General features: G+C 46.2%; 1 protein-coding gene across 1 annotated transcript in view; it reads left to right on the top strand.

Annotated features, from left to right (window-relative positions):
• The window catches only part of nrcama (neuronal cell adhesion molecule a), a 233,674-nt gene that overhangs the window by 111,389 nt on the left and 108,134 nt on the right, over window positions 1-14,151 (top strand). The window contains 3 exon segments of the mRNA XM_067999886.1: window positions 4,829-4,997; window positions 12,578-12,595; window positions 13,496-13,601. Of these exon segments, the coding sequence (XP_067855987.1) occupies window positions 4,904-4,997; window positions 12,578-12,595; window positions 13,496-13,601 (218 nt within the window). The 5' untranslated portion in view covers window positions 4,829-4,903.

Raw genomic sequence — 14,151 nt, 5'->3', positions numbered from 1 at the left:
CTGACCCCCCAAAGGGAATCAAAACGAGTTCCAGGAGAACCCAATGACAAAAAGGCACATCACCCAACATCCCACCTACCCTTTGTATGTAGTGATATCAACCTTAGTCAGGAATCTGTCCAGCAAACTATTGAACAATTCGCACTCACCACATGAGCGACTTGTTCCAGAGGTCGATAGCCCTCAGTAAAAAGAAAAACCTCCTAACATCTAACCTAGTTCTATGCTTCCATAACTAATATGCATGTCTCCTTAACCTATCTCATTCAAATAGTCTCATCATAATTTAGGCTGGCACTTCAGTGCAGTACTGAGGGAGTGCTGCATGTCGGAGGTGCCGTCTTTCATTTGAGATGTTGAACCGAGGCCCCATCTGACCTCTGAGGTGGACATAAAAGATCTCATGGCACTATTTGAAGAAGAGCAGGGGAGTTATCCGTGGTGTCCTGACCAACATTTATCCCTCAACCAACATCACTAAAATACAGATTATCTGATCATTATCACACTGATGTTTGTGGGACCTTGCTGTGTCTCCTACATTATAATAGTGACGATAGTTCAGAAGTACTTAATTAGTCATAAATATGGGATGTCCTGAGGCCATGAAAGGTGCTATATAAATGCAAGTCTTTCTTTCTTTCTTTCTTTCAAGAGTGGGATGTACTGGGGGTGCAATTGGTTTTAGATAGCAGCAAAAAAATGGATGATAGCGAACCAGCAGTCTGATTCACCCCTCCCCGCCCGATTCACCCACCCCCCCGCCCGATTCACCCCCCTCCCGATTCACCCACCCCGCCCGATTCACCCACCCCGCCCGATTCACCCCCTCCCGATTCACCCCCTCCCGATTCACCCCCCCCTCCCGATTCACCCTCCCCCCTCCCGATTCACCCCCCGCCCGATTCACCCCCCTCCCGATTCACCCTCCCCATCCCGATTCACCCCCCGCCCGATTCACCCCCCCTCCCCATTCACCCCCCCTCCCGATTCACCCCCCCTCCCCATTCACCCCCCCTCCCGATTCACCCCCCGCCTGATTCACCCCCGCCCGATTCACCCACCCCTCCCGATTCACCCCCGCCCGATTCACCCCCCCCTCCCGATTCACCCCCCCTCCCGATTCACCCCCCCTCCCGATTCACCCCCCACTCCCGATTCACCCCCCCCTGCCCGATTCACCCCCCTGCCCGATTCACCCCTCTGCCCGATTCACCCCCCCCTCCCGATTCACCCCCCCCGCCCGATTCACCCTCCACCCGATTTTCTTTTCCACTGACTTCGCTATTACCCATTTTGAGCTACTACCCGAGACCAGTGCCACCCCCACCATTTCTCCAGTGATGAAACACTGTAATATTAGGAGCAGACTCCCAATAACCCCTGGTTTGGCACACACAGCAACAGTATTTGTTTCTATTGAGTTTTATTTAATTACTAATAATGTGCACATAACTTACCATATTAATAGGGAGCAAATTTAATTTTGTTTGATAAATGTTTTCTTACAATTTAAAAATAAGGGGCCTCCCATTTAAGACGGAGATGAGGAATTTTTTTTTCTCTGAGAGTTGTCAGTCTGTGGAACTGCCTTCCCCAGAGAGCGGTGGAGGCAGAAGAACTTCCCCGACTATACCAGTGCCTGGCAATCCGTGACATTTTCCGTTGCTCACACAGCCTGGCACCTCTCTGAATACAATTGCCAATTTTAGTATTGAATTGTGGACTGCAGGAACTGTGCTGAGACTGCCCAAACTCGTTTCACACAGGACTCTTACAGCCATCAGACTGAGCAGTATCTCACCCCATTAGTCCGAGCTCAATTTGAAACCAGCTGCCAGTGTCTGGCTCATCCCACCACCTTCTCGGAACGCAAGCTTAACGTGAAGTTGACCACAGATCCGTTAATAGGGCATTCTGAATGCAATATTTCATGCAAAATTAATTCTTGGCAGATTTATGATGAGTAAATAAACTCCTGCTCTTTCTACAGTAGTTTGAACACTGATATAAGGTATTGGTGAGACCGCACCTGGAATACTGCATACAGTTTTGGTCTCCATACTTAAGAAAAGACATACTTGCTCTCGAGGCAGTACAAAGAAGTTTCACTCGGTTAATCCCGGGGATGAGGGGGTGGACATATGAGGAGAGGTTGAGTAGATTGGGACTCTACTCATTGGAGTTCAGAAGAATGAGAGGCGATCTTATTGAAACATATAAGATTGTGAAGGGGCTTGATCGGGTGGATGCGGTAAGGATGTTCCCAAGGATGGGTGAAACTAGAACTAGGGGGCATAATCTTAGAATAAGGGGCTGCTCTTTCAAAACTGAGATGAGGAGAAACTTCTTCACTCAGAGGGTAGTGGGTCTGTGGAATTTGCTGCCCCAGGAAGCTGTGGAAGCTACATCATTAAATAAATTTAAAACAGAAATAGACAGTTTCCTAGAAGTAAAGGGAATTAGGGGTTACGGGGAGCAGGCAGGAAATTGGACATGAATTTAGATTTGAGGTTAGGATCAGATCAGCCATGATCTTATTGAATGACGGAGCAGGCTCGAGGGGCCGATTGGCCTACTCCTGCTCCTATTTCTTATGTTCTTATGATACGATCACATTGAATGTGCAGTGTCCATCCAATGCCTTATAACATCGGCCTTGCTGAGCATGGTGGCTGCACTTTTCAGGGCTGAGCATTAACCTTTCCTTGCACTTGCCTTAATGATCTATGCTTAATGACGGTGCACCTGTCTCTGCCACGCACAGCACAGACAGGCTGTTGCAAGATTGTTGTTGCAAGTGAGAAAAGATTACCAAAGAACATAAGAACATAAGAACATAAGAAATTGGAGCAGGAGTAGGCCAATCGGCCCCTCGAGCCTGCTCCGCCATTCAATAAGATCATGGCTGATCTGATCCCAACCACAAATCTAAAGAACACAAGAAGTCGGAGCAGGACCCGGCCACATAGCCCCTGGGCCCTCTCCGCCACCCACAGGGCATTGACCGATCCGAACTCAGCTTCATGTCCAATTTCCTGCCCGCTCCCCATAACCCCTAATTCCCTTTACTTCTAGGAAACTGTCTATTTCTGTTTTAAATTTATCTAATGATGTAGCTTCCACAGCTTCCTGGGGCAGCAAATTCCACAGGCCGACCACCCTCTGAGTGAAGAAGTTTCTCCTCATCTCAGTTTTGAAAGAGCAGCCCCTTATTCTAAGATTATGCCCCCTAGTTCTAGTTTCACCCATCTTTGGGAACATCCTTACTGCATCCACCCGATCAAGACCCTTCACAATCTTATATGTTTCAATAAGATCGCCTCTCATTCTTCTGAACTCCAATGAGTAGAGTCCCAATCTACTCAACCTCTCCTCATATGTCCGCCCCCTCATCCCCGGGATTAACCGAGTGAACCTTCTTTGTACTGCCTCGAGAGCAAGTATGTCTTTTCTTAAGTATGGAGACCAAAACTGTATGCAGTATTCCAGGTGCGGTCTCACCAATACCTTATATAACTGCAGCCTTTGCATTTCCTAATTACTTAGGGTGTCAGCTCACTGTGATGGATTCATACAGTTCGTCAAAAGTATTCAGTATAATCCCCAGACTTATGTTACATTCATTACAATAATTAGCATTCAAGATCAAATAAATCATTTTGATTAAAATGAGACATACATAGGTTTAAAACTAACCCAAATCAAATGTAATTTTGTTTATTGTTCTCTATCATTTACCTTTCTAATGCCTTTTCTCCGACTGACTGAGTTGTTTTCACTCCTGTTTTGTCCTTCCAATGCCTTTTTAATGCTTGCCTGAGATATCTGTTCACTGTCCAGCACACTCTCGCCTCTTACCACAGGAGCTGTTAAACCCACTCACTACCTCTGAATTAGTAGCTTGCAAACCTGCCCTGTGAACCTTCTCTGTTGTTCTCCCCTCCCCCTACATTTTGATCATTCCTATGAAAACACTCATTTATTCTCCAATTCCAATTCCGACTCAGGGATGTGTACCCGAAATGTTAACTTTCATTTTTTCCCCAGATTCTGACAGGCCTGCTATGTATCTTAAGCAATTTCTGTTTTTATTTCAAATAGAAAGAAAGAATGTTGGCTATTCATCTCGACTGGATGAGTTAAGATGGGCCAAACTGTGTCTCTCATCTATATTTGTCTTGTGATTCTTAAAGAAAAGCTCCCTTTCCTGCGCAGACACTTTGAAATACTTCTCCATTCAACTGTTCCACATAAACACCACCCTCTGTCTCTATCGCATGTAATGCTGCAATCTAAAGTCAGCTGTGGACTGAGCAGTTCATTTTAGGGATAAGGCCAGGTCCACAACTGAAATCCTGAAGCATTCAAAAATGAGAGTTCCAGTACAATTCATCGATGCTGATTGTGGAGAAATCAGAATATTGGGTCCTTGTTCACGTCAGCCGTGGCTCAGCGTGTAAATTGGCTACCGCGTTTCCTACAGTACAACAGTCAGTACACTTCAAAAAAAAAGTACTTAATTGGCTGAAAAGCGCTTTGGAATGTCCCAAGGTCGCATCATCCGAAAGACGGCACCTCCGACAGTGCAGTGCTCCCTCAGGACTGCACTGGAGTGTCAGCCTAGGTTTTGTGCTCAAGTCTCTGGAGTGGGATTACGAACCCACAACCTTCTGACTCAGAGGTGAGAGGGCTAACAAACTAACCAAGTGACTGAGAGAATCTATTTACTGACAACATTCAGTCCCCAGCACGGCTTTAGTTTTTCCTTTCAGGCAACAGACATAATGTAATGTCAGTCATAATATCTTATTCCTTATCATTTCAGCTTTTGGTGGATCGGCAGAAGTCCAGGGTCCAGAGGGAGCAGTCTTCCAGCAGTCCTGCTCTTAGAGGCTGGAGAATGGCAGGAAGGAAAACAAGCCTAACATGCAGGAGCACTTCATTCATTCTCCTTTTGATCCACCTGAGTGCAGCATTGGACGTACCCCTTGATCGTGAGTGAAAATCCATTCCATCATTGATCGTTCTCAGTGTCTCATTGGAAATCTGTTAATTAATGTAATTAGATGTTCATGGAACAGCTGCCCCTATGGTTTAGTGGCTAAACACGCCCCACCAAGATAATACAGTCGTACAAAACAGAAAGACCTCGGGGTCTAAATTGGGCCGCGTGGCGCCCGTTGTGTGGGCGCTACTCGGACTCTTAAGGACCCAAAATGGCGTCCGGAATGCATGTGCACACTTCTAGTGTGACACGCGCCTGACGCCATTTTGGTAAAGGTGTTTGCGCACGCGCAGATAACCAACGCCGGCACCAGGTAAAGTCGGTGAATATGCGGTAGATCAGTGCGTAACGCTGATTTAAAGGGACAGATGCGATTTTGGAACTCAACACGCCAGCCAATGCATTGTCTTAACCTCGCACAGCTGAACAGGTCTTAAACAGCATGGAGGACCCCCCCACCAGCGCTATTTAAAGGGATCATGCAGGAGTTACAGGTTAATTGCTGGATTATTGCTACTGGCTGCTGGTGCATTTGTACCTGTTTTCGGAGGTCTCCTATACTTGAATACTAAAACTAGAGGACATAGCCTAAAACGTAGAGCCCAAGGAGTGAAGTTAGGAAATGCTTCTACACGCAAAGGGTGGTAGAAGTTTGGAACTCTCTTCTGCAAATGGCAGTTGGTGCTAGCTCAATTGTTAATTTTAAATCTGAGATTGATAGATTTGTGTTAACCAAAGGTATTAATGGATATGGGGCTAAGGTGGGTATATGGAGTTAGGTCACAGATCAACCATGATCACATTGAATGGCAGAACAGACTCGAGGGTCTAAATGGCCTACTCCTGTTCCTATCTTCCTCTGTTCCCATAGTAAAGTTTCAATAATCTACAGGGAGTGGGCTGGCTAGCTGACAGGCAACAGCAAGGGCACTGGCAGAGTGGCAGGTGTAGGACAAGAGTGCTGTCATCCTGAGAGAGGACAGCAGGTTCACGTTCCATGGAGCCACTGCCACTTGCTGACTTCTGTTATGTGCCATCTTCTCCTGCAAGAAAGCGGGACGTGTGTCGGTGAGTGTCCTGCAAGATATTTGGGTGATGTGGCTGTCATGGTTGAAAAGCTGCAAATGTGTGTGGCCTGTGATTTGTGGGTGTGCGGCTTGCAACAGTGATAATGTGTGAGGGTGAGATGAAGCATCTGATTGGAAGAGTTGAGTACTGATTGAAAGAGTTTATTGGTATGTGGGTGATGGAGGGTATAGTGCGGGGAGCAGTGGATGCGGCTAGTGGTGCAGTTGATAGGAGACGCCACTTGACAGCTGACCTCACTCACCTTGACCACTCATGTCAAAACATTGAACTTCTTCCTGTACTACATCCATGTTCGTGGTGCTATGCGCCTGGCATTGGCTTCATCCCCTACAGCCTCCCACTGGCTTCATCCCCTACAGCCTCCCACTGCCTCGGGAGCATGTGTCTGGAGGGCCTCTTGCCCTCCCCCCACTGTGGATATAGGATGCCCCTCCTTCTGTCCATCTCTTGCACCAAGGCCTCTAGAGCATCATCAGAGAACCTTGGTGCACGCTCTCTCGCAGGCCCGGTACAAACTCAGATCAGCAGATTGGTGAGGTCTGGTGTGCAGATTGGAGGACGTGGGATTCAGTAATGCGCAATCTTTATTCAATGTTTTAAAATAACTCAACAGTTTGTAAACATAGGGACGGGACCTGTATCTGTGTTTTACGTGTGCGATATCCGATCTCCGTTCAGACTCGATGCAGACCCGTATCTTATATTTTGCAAATATCAGAGTCCCGCAAATGTTGAGCAGCCCAGTTGTTGCTCGTTAAAAGTTCCAGAGGTCCCATCATCACCATACTGCACTATATTACAGCACAGATTCACTTCCCAATTGACTTCCACCATTTCCTGCAGCCACAATGCAGCTTCCCTTTAAGAGGTGCAGGCTGCCTTTAAGTGGTGCTCGCCACTCGCGATATCTGGGCCCCCTGCTGGTGAGCAGCTAATCAACAGCGCAGGCAGAGCTGGCTGGACGCAGCAATCAGGTGGATCACCGGGGAAGCTTTTTTAAACTGCCCAAGGGTTCAGTTCTGCCCTACTGAGAACCTCTTGATCAATTAAACCTGTTGAGCTTCACAGGCTTCAAGGAGATAACTAAGCACCAAATTTTACCTCTTTGTGGACCTTCTGTGCCTTTTGCCATCAAAATCCAAAAGTTATTGCTTTATAAGAGTGCTTTTTTCTTCCCTACAAGTTTTGTGCTCATCAGGGTGAGGGATTTTGATGTTGGGGAAGGGAACACTTTTCATTGCAAGCACCCAGTGTCAGCATGAAACATGACATATAGTTAGTTGCCATTCACGTCAACAATTGCCCCAGGCTGCTTTGCACGGGAATCAGTGAACACAGCAGGCAGTAGGAGAGAAGTGAAGGGAAGTGGCCTGAAATACCAATTACTCAGGCTTTTGAAGGTGAGCAGAGTGGACGGAAGGTGAGGAGGACTGCAGTGCGATGGTGGATCGGAGGGAAGGGAGGATCATTGTAGACCAGAGTTGGATGAGCAGGCAGTGCGGATGAAGCCATGGAAGATCTGAAGAGTACGATAGGGTAAGGTATAGCACAATTAAGATACAGATGAAAGCTCCCTCTACTCTGTCCCAACTATATGCCTCATCCCTAACCAGAGAACCTTACTGTATCAGTGTGACATCTTTTCATCTCTTGTTCCAATCATGCCGTGACATCCCTGAGTGAGATTGACAATTCACTGCCAAGTTAGAGGTGGTTTTGTGCTGTGGCAACTGGACTGAGACTAGAATTATTCCTCTGAATATTTGCAGATAGAATTAGATGTATTAGAGGACACAGTCAGCACTAAGGTGGGCGTCTAATTTATTCGATTTTATAGGAAGAAAAGAAAATATGTGATTTACACATTAAAGCCTTCGAAGTGAAAAACAATCTGGTTTGGTTAATTTGCTTGACGATTTGTCCTAATTTACAAAGAGAGGGGATTTACTGCTGTGTTGTACTTCATTTAACATAAGAGCTATTCAGACAATTTCCTGAGGTACAGGAGTGTGATGCATGATTCTGCGATGGATGATGTTAATTATTTACAAGGCTACTAAGTGAACAGCATTTTTTTTGTCCTAAATGCATTATGTTTAGCAATTAAAGCAGGGATGTATGTCATCTCCTAGAGCAGCTGTTGAGAAGCAATGGTCGGGGTGGAGTCATTGGAAAGAAATTAAAATTTGTTTACAGGCAAATAGATAATGACAGATTTTCTGTAACTGTGTGAAGTAATGTGCTTCAGGTCCATTAGAAAACTGATGTTGCCTTTTTCAAAGAAAAGAGGGAGCTTTACACTCTATATCTAACCCGTGCTGCATTTTCCCTGGGAGTGTTTGATGGGGCAGCGTAGGGGGAGCTTTACTCTGTATCTAAGCCATACTGTACTTGCCCTGGGAGTGTTTGATGGGGCAGCGTAGGGGGAGCTTTACTCTGTATCTAACCCATACTGTACCTGCCCTGGGAGTATTTGATGGGGCAGCGTAGGGGGAGCTTTACTCTGTATCTAACCCATACTGTACTTGCCCTGGGAGTGTTTGATGGGGCAGCGTAGGGGGAGCTTTACTCTGTATCTAACCCATACTGTACCTGCCCTGGGAGTGTTTGATGGGGCAGCGTAGGGGGAGCTTTACTCTGTATCTAACCCATACTGTACTTGTCCTGGGAGTGTTTGATGGAGCAGCATAGGGGGAGCTTTACTCTGTATCTAACCCATGCAGTACCTGCTCTGGGGTTGATGGGACATTGCGGAGGGATCTTTACTCGATGTCTTTTTATTCATTCATGGGATGTGGGCGTCGCTGGCATTTATTGCCCTTGAGAAGGTGGGGATGAGCTGCCTTCTTGAACCGCTGTAGTCCATGTGGTGAAGGTACTCCCACAGTGCTGTTAGGTAGGGAGTTCCAGGATTTTGACCCTTGCTGTACCTATAATGTTGGCCTTTATCGCAAGGGGTCAGGGTTACAAAGGAGTGGAAGTTATGTTACAGTTATATGAAGCTCTGGTTAGATCCCATTTAGAGTACTGCGTTCAGTTCTAGGCACCACACCTCAGGAAGGATATATTAGCCTTGGAGGGGGTGCAGCGCAGATTCACCAGAATGATATCAGGGTTAAATTTTGAGGACAGGTTGTGTAGACTGGGCTTGTATTCTCTTGAGTATAGGAGATTAAAGGGTGATCTAATTGAGGTGTTTAAGATGACTAAAGGAGTTGATAGGGTAGATAGAGAGAAACTATTTCCTCTGGCGAGGGAGTCCAGCACAAGGGGGCATAACCTTAAAATTAGAGCTAGGCCATTCAGAGGTGATGTCAGGAAGCCCTGACACAAAGTGTAGTGGAAACCTGGAACACAAAAAGCTGTTGAGGCTCGGACAGTTCAAAATTGAGACTGATAAATTTTTATTAGGTATTAAGGGATATAGAACCAAGGTGGGTAGATGGAGTTAAGATACAGATCATCCATGATCTCAACGGTGGAACTGGCTCGAGCGGCTGAATGGCCGACTCCTGTTCCTATGTTCAAGACATAAATTACGCAATTATTTGTGCGTCCAGCAGAGGGAGTTGGTCTTGGAGGTGAAGCCATCATTTATTGGGTAAAGTCTTCTCTGTGATGTTGGTCAGCAAGTTAAAACATAGGCACCACTGAAGGACTAAAGATAGAGACTGAAGTATATTTGAAAAAAGAAGGGCTTTCTTTTTTTGCTCTGAACACATAATAGACTCCAACATGTAGCTACCGTCTTTTTGAGTGTATGAAAGCCTGAAGCAACCAATGAAAAAAGCTGTGGATACTAAATCCTCCATAATGGGGAAGGAGGAGGGGGGGGGTCGTGTCAAATCTTTCTGACTCATTAATTTTCCCACCTCTAATTCCGTGCCCTCCACCTCCCTCCAATTTTTTCTGTTTCTGGTCTGAAGGTGCTGCCTCTTTCTGGGACACAGTTCCACAGGTGGTGGCCACCATTCGGTGCATGGCCCAAGGGATCAATCTTCATCTGTGAATCTTCAGAATCACGTGTGAACCCAGTCAGTCAGCGTTAGCAAGCTATTCAACCACAAAGGGTGTCGCAGCCAGATTTGATTCAATCTTTACCCAATGTCCGCTCAGATGCACTTTCAAGGAGGGATCACTGGATAGCAGTCAGGAGTGAGCACTTGACTGATGATTTTTTTTATTCGTTCACGGGATGTGGGCGTCGCTGGCGAGGCCGGCATTTATTGCCCATCCCTAATTGCCCTTGAGAAGGTGGTGGTGAGCCGCCTTCTTGAACCGCTGCAGTCCGTGTGGTGAAGGTTCTCCCACAGTGCTGTTAGGAAGGGAGTTCCAGGATTTTGACCCAGCGACGATGAAGGAACGGCGATATATTTCCAAGTCGGGATGGTGTGTGACTTGGAGGGGAACGTGCAGGTGGTGTTGTTCCCATGTGCCTGCTGCCCTTGTCCTTCTAGGTGGTAGAGGTCGCGGGTTTGGGAGATGCTGTCGAAGAAGCCTTGGCGAGTAGCTGCAGTGCATCCTGTGGATGGTACACACTGCAGCCACAGTGCGCCGGTGGTGAAGGGAGTGAATGTTTAGGGTAGTGGATGGGGTGCCAATCAAGCGGGCTGCTTTGTCCTGGATGGTGTCGAGCTTCTTGAGTGTTGTTGGAGCTGCACTCATCCAGGCAAGTGGAGAGTATTCCATCACACTCCTGACTTGTGCCCCCTCCTGGCCTGGGGTGCTGAGGCCCTTGTAACCGGCCAGGCTGGGATCAGGCAACCCAGTGCAGTCTATGAATCAAGCCTGGGACTTTTTCAGTCTGTGTAGCTCACAATATTGGGCGATGACTTTACGCGCAGATACATTAGTGGGGCTCAGTCTAATCATTTTAAAATGCTTTTTATCCCTGAAGGCACTTGGGTTCCACGGGTGCCAGCTGCCCCTTTAATTGGCCATTGACAGTCACATGTGAGCCTAGACAGTGAGTGCCAATTGATTATGGAGGGCATTACAACCAGTCCACAGCCAGCATCTAAATTGCATGCACTTCCCCACAGGAATCACTGACTACCAATCAGGAAGGAGTGCGAACACCGGCTGTTAATTTTATTTGCCCTCCCTAGCCCAGGAGTACTGAGGCCAATTGTAGTTTCCCAATTCTCTGCCTGAGAACAGTTGAAGATCAGTGATCGAACCAGGTGCCTTCTGTTTTGTATACCTCAGCATGAGATCACATGGGCTGTCTTATCTCAATGCATCATGTGAAAATATGGAAGGAGAAAATACTGTTTCATTAACGCTTTGTATTATAATGCAGGTTTTCTTAATCAGCTCTTTGAACAGCTATTTATTTCTTATTTTCTCTGATCCCGAAGGTGTTGACTTCTTGCATGGGCGATGCTTGACTTGCAGTGTCACACCAATTAGCAATTCTTGATGTGTGAGGCTTGATGGTGGGTGCTCGGAGACTGTTCAACTGTGGTGGGGCATTGCAGCCCGCACAGATCCTGGCCTCACCCACGCTCTTCCACCAGGGTCAGCAGGAACCCTCCCTAACCCCATGGGCATTGAATCTTCTAGTGGTAGCCCAGTTGAGATCAACCAACTCAGCAAAGACCAGGGATCGTGCATGGTGTCTTCCTGATGTGTATGACTCTGCTAATGACTGGCCAAACTCACTGAGCCACTGGGGGAAGTCATGTTTGTTTCTAAAATAATGGAACAACGAGCAAATGCAAATGTAAATGGGCAGACGGAAAAGGTGCCATTTCTATTTACAGTGCAACCTTTTGCAAAGTTTTAAATTGTAAGGTAAGGGGGTTCAGCTTGACCGTACAATGAACAATGGCCAACCGTTGAGGTGATCTTTTTATCCCTCACACCTGCAGTTCATCTTCGACCTTCCTTATTTTGTCTTGTTATATTTTATTCATAACTTTGATCTCCTGTTTAGGTTTGTTTTGACCCTTATTTAAATTTATTTTTACTAGCATACTATACTAGCGTATTGGGAAAGTTGGCCTAGTGACAGAGGCTTGATTGTCCCTTTCGAATAACTAGTCATCTTCTGTTCACAAAATCGCACGGTAAATACCCAGGAAAACCCTTAGCATCCCAATCATAAGATCTGACTATCCCTTAATTAACTCCCAAGGCTTTTGCCTCCCCTGCTCCATGAGAAGTGCATCCTATGTGTTGATCATTGGTTGTATGAAGAACTTCCTTTCGCCAGTTTGAAACTGTGCCCCCTTGCCTTCCTATCACAGGTTTACAGGTTCCGAACTTAGGTTCATAAAACACGCAAACCGTCCCATTCCACCTCGTTCCATGCGAGTGAACCTAAATAGGAATAAAACTATACACAAAATAATTGGCATGTGTTTACAATAAGTGTGAGGTGACAACTTTCTTCATACTTACACTGTGCTTTTTTCTCCCCCCTCTTTATAATCCTGTCCTATTTACTCTCTCATTTGATGATTCTGGGGAATAAAGCAAAAATTCTGGACGAACGTAAGTTTGTGTCGAGCGGCGTCTTTGGTGAAAGCCGCAAAGTGTGTTCCTTTTGGTTTTAAGCGTTGTTTGCCGTTTTAGCATCGTGCCAGTCTTTCCCGGGATGCTGCGTCCGTTGCATGTGCACGAGTTGGTTTTTTTGCTGTGGTTGTGTAAACCGTGTGTTTCGCAGATTTGCTGCTTGTGTTGCGGAATCATGTTTGGGCATCCGCTGGGACTTGTTCAGCCAATTGCAGCTTGCCTCATCTAGCCAGAATCTAGCTAAAGGCTCCAAACTCTTGGCATGGATTCCAATAGAATTGAGAACATTTGGCGTTCCTGCATTACTGATCGCATGATCATTGGCACCTGTGGGTTGCCGCCTGTTCTGTTTTGAACATTACTGTCCATTCTTTGACCGCCCATCAAAAAAATCTCTAAATTATAAACCGATTTTGGAATAAAAATCCATTTTTGTAACTTTGCTACTGTCTCTCAAGAATCCTGCAAGGTAATCAAGATTTCCAGTGAGCTTTCATCATCATCAAAGCAAACCTCAGACTCAAAGCCATGATCTAAACTCACTCCTCTGTCCCTCTGCCACATCCAGCCCAGTTTGGGGCTTGATAAAAGGTGCCTGAACAATTGAGTAGGCTTAAAAGATCGCCCAGGTACATGTAGCGAATCAGAGAGACAAGGGGCTGAGGTAAAAGACCAAACTGATGGAAAGATGAACACTCTTGATGTTGCTACAGATCTCCTGATCAGCACAGAATCTGCATGCAACCTGAATGATTCTGCTTGATGTGGCAAATTGGCGTGAACAGTACTTTTTAAGTGTTTTTTATAAACTTTTGTTGCCCCGTTGATGTTTGAATGTCACTTAATTTATAGTTTTCTACTCTTTTCTTTCTAATCCAGTGCCACAGCCCCCTACAATTACCCACCAGTCTCCAAAGGATTACATAATAGACCCCAGGGATAACATCCTGATCCAGTGTGAGGCGAAGGGGAAGCCATCTCCCAGGTTTGTATTGGTTATCAGGTTCATGAAATATCTTAAAGAATAGCAACAGGTGCTCAATCAGACTGAGGGGAAATAAGAGCTGATGGACTCACACAACATGTGTCAAGTTGTCCCTTGATACGTCACACCTTTCTCACCTCCAGGATCCAGTGTCTCCCTCTGCCTATCCCAACCTTCCTCGTCTCTTCTGTTTTGTCGACGCTACTGTGCAGTGTTTCTCTGAACGTTCTCTCTTGTTCCTCCTAAATGTGTCCTGGCCAATATTCCTTCCTCAATCAACACCATCAGAAACAGATTAACTAGTCATTCAACTCATTGCTGGCTGGTGAGAACTGTGCAGTGTGCAAAATGGCTGCCATGTTTAGCCACATAACTGTCGTTACACCTCAGAGTGGGTCATTGTGCGTGAGGTGCTTTGAGATGTTTCTAAGCGGTGTGACAAGGTGCAATAGTAACGATAAACACCATCCTACACTTTGTTCATCCTCCCTTCACTCTTAACACGTTCAAATCAAGACTCATTGCACCATCTCCCATTGTAACTTATCTT

The sequence above is a fragment of the Heptranchias perlo genome, chromosome 18 (assembly GCF_035084215.1).
Source record: "Heptranchias perlo isolate sHepPer1 chromosome 18, sHepPer1.hap1, whole genome shotgun sequence".
Classification (NCBI taxonomy): Eukaryota; Metazoa; Chordata; class Chondrichthyes; order Hexanchiformes; family Hexanchidae; genus Heptranchias; species Heptranchias perlo.
The sequence above is the reverse complement of the archived record's forward strand: the minus strand, read 5'-3'. Positions and strand labels throughout refer to the sequence as shown.